The sequence below is a fragment of the Pituophis catenifer genome, unplaced genomic scaffold (genome assembly GCF_029215685.1).
Source record: "Pituophis catenifer annectens isolate HBS135680 unplaced genomic scaffold, rPitCat1.0.hap2 SCAF_1, whole genome shotgun sequence".
Classification (NCBI taxonomy): domain Eukaryota; kingdom Metazoa; phylum Chordata; class Lepidosauria; order Squamata; family Colubridae; genus Pituophis; species Pituophis catenifer.
In genome coordinates, this window is record NW_027256881.1 from 16,606,547 (window position 1) to 16,614,139 (window position 7,593).

General features: G+C 41.0%; 1 protein-coding gene across 1 annotated transcript; it reads left to right on the top strand.

Moving 5' to 3' along the window:
- Window positions 1-412: 412 nt before the first annotated feature.
- On the top strand, window positions 413-6,017 carry LOC139318505 (kelch-like protein 12). Its single transcript, XM_070945974.1, has 4 exons — window positions 413-506; window positions 1,333-1,411; window positions 3,449-3,676; window positions 4,586-6,017. Exons 1-4 carry the CDS (start codon window positions 413-415, stop codon window positions 6,015-6,017), a joined length of 1,833 nt encoding a protein of 610 aa, XP_070802075.1.
- Window positions 6,018-7,593: the final 1,576 nt, after the last annotated feature.

A 7,593-nucleotide genomic window follows, 5' to 3' on the forward strand; every position in this document is an offset into this window, starting at 1 on the left:
TCAGCGGTTTGAATCCCTAGTGTCGTGTAATGGGATGAGCTCCCGTTACTTGTCTCAACTTCTGCCAACCTAGCAGTTTGAAAGCACGTAAAAAATGCAAGTAGAAAAATAGGGAGAACTTTTGGTGAGAAGGTAACAGTGTTCTGTGTGCCTTTGGTGTTTAGTCATACCGGCCACATGACCACGGAGATGTCTTCTGACAGCGCTGGCTCTTCGGCTTTGAAACGAAGATGAGCAGTGCCCCCTAGAGTCAGGAACGACTAGCACTTATGTGTGAGGGGAACCTTTAGCTTAAAGGATCTCTATGCAAACATATCAAAATGATAGCATTTTTTTCTTTTCCCAGCCAATCTCCCCTCCTACTTCGTAAACTCAACAGCAGCACCTAATATTCTGTATCTTTAGATGGACCATGACTAATGCTACAGATTTTCTGAGGGACAAAGAGATGCAATTAGATGAGACTTCAAGTCAGGACTCCCCTCTGAGGCGCTCCATTGGGCAGGGTAAGGTTTGATCATTTCTGACTGTTTCCATTGCATCCCTCAGGGTAAAATATTTTCAAGTGTTGGCAAAAGTGGTAAGCTTCCATACCGGTCAACGTGTAAAATGTGATTCTACATGCACATTTGTATCCCTTGGATATTCAATCTGTTTGCATAGCAACCAAACTAAAGAATCCAAGCTGTTTATAGGACTCCAGTACAGAAATATTTTACCGTCAATAATTACTGGTTAGCAAGACCTTGGTATTTGCTAGAAAGCTGTTTCTTTCAGTCCTGGATATTCTGAAGTTCTCATAAATCCAGAGCTTAAAGAAAGGAATCTTTAATTGCTTCATTTATTCTAAGATAAAACAGAGTTCAGAAGCTTAACCCTGATGTGTCTTCCTTCAATTTAAGACTTTTTAGAATCTAATATATCATGCAATGGCAAACATGTCATACTCCAGCAAGATCATATCCAGAGTGCTTGGCCCCTCCCAACAGGAATATATTCTTATATACATATTTATTTATATCCCCTCTTTATTATTTTTATAAATAACTCAAGGTGGTGAACGTACTATTACACCTTCCTCCTTCTATTTTTCCCACAACAACAACTTTGTGAAGTGAGTTGGGTTAGGAGGGAGTGAATGGCCCAAAGTCACCCAGTCAGCTTTCATGCCTAAGGCAGGACTTGAACTCACAGTCTCCTGGTTTCTAGACTAGCGCCTTAATATCTGGACCAAACTGGCTCCATTGTTTTGTGATGTGTGGAAGTACAAGCTCATATTTTTCCTTCCTCAATCCCTTTCAATCAGTTGCATCATCTCTTCTATCCCTGTAGGCATCAAGGAGTTGTACCAGGGTCAACAGCTCTGTGATATCACCCTGGTGGCTGATGGAAGAAGGTTTCCATGCCACAGGTAGGCAACTGTTGTCAATAAATGAATTAAAATCTTCTATACAGTTTCTGCAAAAGAGATTATTTGTCATTTCTGTTTCTGCTTTTCTGGCTTATTCTCAAGGTGATTGAATTTTTAAAAACTTCTTTTGGCACTCAAAGGGAATATGATGTTACTGCTGATACTGTTCATTTCTTACACATCATTCTGTCATTTTGAAGCTTTAGTAATTGCCCATGTCTCTGAAACCAGAAAAAAAAATTCCTAAATAAGAGGAGTTCTTATGTAATTTTTTTCCTTTGGAATTTAATCTAAATTTAGGAAATGAGATGGAAGTGGGAAGCACTGCAGATTACTAAAAGAGGGTTGATCATTGAAAAATAAGATATTTGGACATACTTTTTCACCACTTCCTAATTAATGTAAAAATAGAACATTGCACAAGTAAGAATTTCAAAGTTCTCTTTTTTGAAATAAATTTAGTCCTCTTTAATCCACTTGAATAAAAACTAGTAAAATAATGTTTGGCTCTAGTAATAACTTATGATGTATTTAGGGGAAACTCATTATTGATGTTGAAATGAAGTAGGTCATTCAAAAGCAGTAACTGTGAGAGGGACATTGGAGTCTTAGTGGATGATCACTTAAATAAGAGCCAACAGTGTACAGCAGCAACCAAAAAAGCTAATACAATCTTTGGTTGTATAAACAGAGGCATAGAATCAAAATCACGTGAAGTATTTGTACCACTTTATAAATCTTTAGTAAGACCACACCTGGAATACTCCATCCAGTTTTAATCACCACATTACAAAAAAGATGTTGAGACTTTGGAAAAAATGCAGAGAAGAACAACTAAGATGATTAAACACCTGAAGATTAAAACATATGAAGAACTGATGCAGGATTTGGGTTTGGCTAGTCTAGAGAAAAGAAGGACCAGGGGTGACATGATAGCAGTATTCCACTATTTGAAGGGCCGTCACAAAGAAGAAGGGGTCAATTTATTTTCCAAAGCACCAGAGGGCAGGACAAGAAACAATGGATGGAAACTGTTAAGGATATCCTTGGCTCATATTGCTGAGCACATTGTAAGCCGCCCTGAGTCTTCGGAGAAGGGCGGCATATAAATCAAATAAAAAAAATATTAATAATAAAAAAATAACCAATGTTATGGGTTATTGAGTATGCACATGAAAGCAGCTGAGAGTGAATAACCACAGTTAATATACTGACACACTGAGTTGTGGTAGTCTTTTACTTTTTAGAAAAAAGTAAAGCGAAGTCCAATAACAATCCAAGTCATACACAGATAAGGCGATAGTTAAAATATCAATTCAGGGATATTCCAAGTACAAAGTCTTCTTACCAGTTGTTGTCATTATGCAATAAAACAGTTCTTCTTGAGTTTCAAACAGAAACAAGTTCAGTATTAAAACATTCAATAAATAGTAGAAAGCAACAAGTAGCAATGATTAAACAGTAATCATACAGAGAAAACAGGTAGAGAGTAACAGCACATAAGCAGATAAAATGGTGGAGTGTCCACAAGCCATGATTCAGGCTTCCCCTTAAGTACATTGGCTACAGAGCTTAGCCAAACAGGATACAGGATGATGCAATACAGTCTTAAAGCAATATAATACCTTTTGACAAACATGTATTGATAGTTTATATATTGCCTGACCAACTAGTTAGACAATAGCCATTTCCTAACAGAAACTAATCAAGGAGAGAAGCAACCTGGAATTAAAGAGAAACTTCCTAACAGTGAAAACAGTGGAATAGCTTGCCTTCAGAAATTGTGGGTGCTTCATCAGTAGAGGTTTTTAAGAGGAGACAGGACAGCAACTTATCTGAAATTGTATAGGGCAGTGATGGTGAACCTTTTTGGCATTGAGTGCCCAAACCAGAATTTGTGTGTGTGTGTGCGTGCGTGTGTGTGTGCACGCATGTGTGCACCGGAGCCCCGGAAACTCAAAGACCAGCTGGACGGTGTGCATGCGTACACTTTTCCACAATGATTGTTTCTCTTTCTTTTGGTTGCTTCCCCTTCAGAATACTCTTAGCTTCGGTCAGCCTCTACTTCCAGCGCATGCTTACTAGCACCTTCAAGGAATCACGGGAAGGAGAAATTGTGCTTATGGACTTATCTGCCACTTGCCTCCAGAGCCTCCTGGATTATGTCTACACTGGGGAATTGCTGCTTCTTTGGGAAGAGGCAGAAGAACTGTTTACTGCAGCCAGTAGACTTCAGATTACTTCTGCCCTAGACATTATCACCAGGTATAGGAAGGAATCTAAATCAGTTTATTTATATGTCTAAATCAGTGAAAATGATTGTTTTTATAGGCCTTAAGATCTTGTTCCTAATGTGTCCCAGATAAATAGTTCCACATGAAACCCTGCTTCCGGGCATTGCCCAGAAATACCAGTAGTTTGGTAACTTCTGGAAGTATTGAGCTACCACACATACAATCCTTTGTGTTATTGGCCAAACTAGCTGGCACTGAGGGGAATTGAAATCCAAATTTCTGGACAATACCAGCTTGACTGCTCTAGGATGCCAGCAGACTCTGTTTAATTGCTATTTTGCCACCGTATGTGCCATGGTGGTGCAGTGGTTAGAGTGCAGTACTGCAGGCTACTTCTGCTGACTGCCGGCTGCCTGCAATTTGGCAGTTCAAATCTCACCAAGCTCAAGGTTGACTCAGCTTTCCATCCTTCCGAGATGGGTAAAATGAGGACCCAGATTGTTGGGGGCAATATGCTGACTCTGTAAACCGCTTAGAGAGGGCTGTAAAGCATTGTAAAGCGGTATATACCTGTATATACACTGTAAAGTGGTAAGTCTAAGTGCTATTTCCAGTGCTATTTTCCTATGTCATGACAAAATCCGTTTGGGGGACCACACCATTTTGTAGGCATTTGTGATTCGTCGTTAAAGGTTCTATCAATCACATCCAATACCTCTTACAGATCTTTGTAATTTGCCTAATTCCTTTTAATTTATCATTTTTATTAAAAAGATAGGTGCACTACCCTTTGAGTATCAGAATTACTTAGAGAAGTACAATACAATGCAATAAAAACTAATCTAATCAGAATGTAACAAGCAATTGCACAAAATGAGACTGAGTGTTCAAGGTTCATTTTTACCAAAGTCTATTATGTCCTCTCTCTTGCTCTTTATAGATTTCTCAGAGAAAGGATTTCCATGGAGAATTGTCTGGAGCTTTATGTGCTGTCATATTCCCACAATCACCGACCTCTACTCCACTCAACATCAAGTTATATTGCTTTTCACTTTGAGCATCTCTCAGAGCTTCCTGCTTTCTTGTACTTGGATGTTGGCATCCTGATTACCATTATTGCTTCAGAAATCCTGGTAGTGGACTCTGAACTGACTGTGTACAAAGCTGTGCGCCGTTGGGTCACCTATAACCTTGCTGAGCGTCTCCCAAAGTTTGCAGCACTTATGGATTATGTTCGTCTTCCACTCTTGACTCCAGAGGAACTTGCTGAGGTCCGGGCTCAAACTGAAGAATTTTATGAGTGTGTGCGTCTCCCTTGGGAGGAGCTTAGTGTGGAAGAAAGGTTGTGGGCAAGTAGAGGGCTGAGGCATGGCATGTATCATGAAGGAATGGTGTGCGTAGGTCTCCCAAAATGGAGCGAAGTCAATTTTGAGGATGAGAAGTTGGATTCTCACGTGCATTTCTTTGACCCTTCCATTGATCAATGGGATCAGCTCCCTGACCTGAAATCAGTGACATCTCCCAGTTGCATCTCCATGGGCCATAAACTCTACATATCTGGTGGGCAGCATTTAGATGGTTCATATTCTGACAACCTACTTGTATATGATACTCTTGGGGGCTGCTGGTCCCAGCTCCCCTCCATGTCCGCAGGTCGAGCTTGGCATGCTTTCCTTGTATGCAAGAAAAAGCTATACGTTGCTGGTGGCTGGGATGCTACAGGGACACTGATAAGTGCAGAGACATATGACTTGGAGCAAGAAGAATGGATGACCATCTCTAGCCTTCCCTTTGCACTGTCCTATTTTGCTTCCACAGCACTCAGGAGCAAACTATATCTCATTGGTGGGGAGATGGGTGACTCTGACTTGCCAGTTCCCCACAAGGGATTCCTGGTTTATGACGTCATATCAGGAGCCTGGTCCCAGATCCCCACAACCTTGGAATTTTATGAAGCCAGTGCCGTCACATTGGGCAACAACATGTTTGTGGTTGGTGGGCTGTCTGGAGAGGATGCTCAAGGAATCCGTCATTTCACCCAGCGTTGTATTTGCTTGCTCAGAGATGGGACAATCAATCCTAACATCACTGTCCCATTGCTTCCCATAGCTATCTCTTATCCTGGTGTTGCCTGCTGGAGGAAGAGGATCTATGTCTTTGGAGGGGACAGCAACAACCGTTATTCCAGCATTATCCTTTTCTGGGAGCCAGGCCAAAACTCCTGGACCCAGTGTTCAGCGAGCCTACCTGATCCTAATTATGGGGCATTTGGGTTTGGCTGCATACCACTTAAGGTGCCTCGAAAACATATCCTCAGCATCTTTCATAGGGGATCTGCCACAGCAGTGACAGAGCACGCGACGTGCAGTTAGGTATGTATGCTACATGGCATCCCACCTACTTGGCAACCATGGCTGCTGTTTTTCACGAATGAGCTAATATTTAAAAGGAGAAACCGGAAGGCAAATATCTGGTGGTTATCTTAGATCACAGTATTAATTCAGACTTTCTCTATGGCCAACCAAATCAGCTTCTACTACCACTTTTGATTTGAACAAGTCATTTTTTGACTCTCATCATTCCCCTTTCTATCTCCTTGATTTCTCCAAATCTTTGCCTCTGCAACCCACAGAGCCTAACATTTTGTAGATCTTGCCTCAGTTCTCTGGGTGAGTTTACTACTTCTATCGCAGTCAAACTGACATTCCAATTACTGCAGGATGTGGGAAATCAGGGAAACGGCTGAAAATTGGGATGTTTTGTATTCTCTGGTTTATAAATATTTTCTGAAATGCAAAAACTTCAGCCAACCATTATAAGCTGTAGCTGTACTTCAGACTGTTTCTTATCAGGCTCCAAAATTGTGTACAGATCACACTAGAATCTCTGGACCAGCTAATATTCCGCTTCCCGATGCATTGTTTTGCTTCAGGTATTTTTAGTGCATCGTGTGAAATATTATATGAGAGTCCTACATCGCCCAGAAAAGGGTCCTTCAGAGAAAACAACAGGGCTAGAAAGGCCAAGGAGCAAGAAAGAAACAGGAGATGGCAGAGTACATGATCGTCATACCTTGAGCCACACACAGTGCAAAGTCTGCTAACAGACGAAGTTAATACAGGGAGAAGCAAAAGACTGGATCAATCACCATGGAAAAGGATGGAGTCAGGCAAAGCGCCAAATCTTAAAGCAACATAGCTTCTGAACAGAAGCAGCATTTCTGACAGCTGAATGCCCCAATGATGCCTCTGCTTCCTTTACTATAACCAGCAGCTACTGACTATCCTTTGTGATAGCCATCTTGATAGGGGATGACAAGCAGCTGCAGCTGTTCCTTTATTCCATGCTGTCTGTTCCTTACCCATATTTAGGGGAAGGAAGGAGGCAGAGGGATCAAATTTAAAGTTATGCATTCAATTCATAGCAAACAGCACAGAAACAATTCTGGTCTGTGTTAGTTTTTGAACCTCTTTGCCTGTTTGTGGGCTTGTAGAATATTGGCCTGAAGATCAAGCTGAATCTGCCAGGAATATTTACTTGTTGTTTTGTGGTAGGCAAACTTGCTCAAGAGATCCAGGCTGATACCTCCTGAAGCAAGGCATTTTCTGCCAGCATTATAACATAACATGCTGACCTAACTTTAGTTATGTGTGGTCGGCTTAAAAAAGACTCAGGTAGCAGAACCAAAGTAGATGCTAGCTATGACTGGATATTCATTGATCTAGAACTGTATTAAAACTGTTCTGAAATACCTTTGGGTCATGTTTTTTTTCTTCTGGATTTGTGGTGCAAATTGCCTGATATTAGAATCCCTTGTTATTCCATAGGACAGAGTTTTGCTCTTTTGTTCTTAGAAATTCATTTGGATTCTCTCCCATGCCCCCCCCCACACACACCCCAAGATTGCTATTTGTGCACTACAATAAACCAATATGTGACATAAGCACA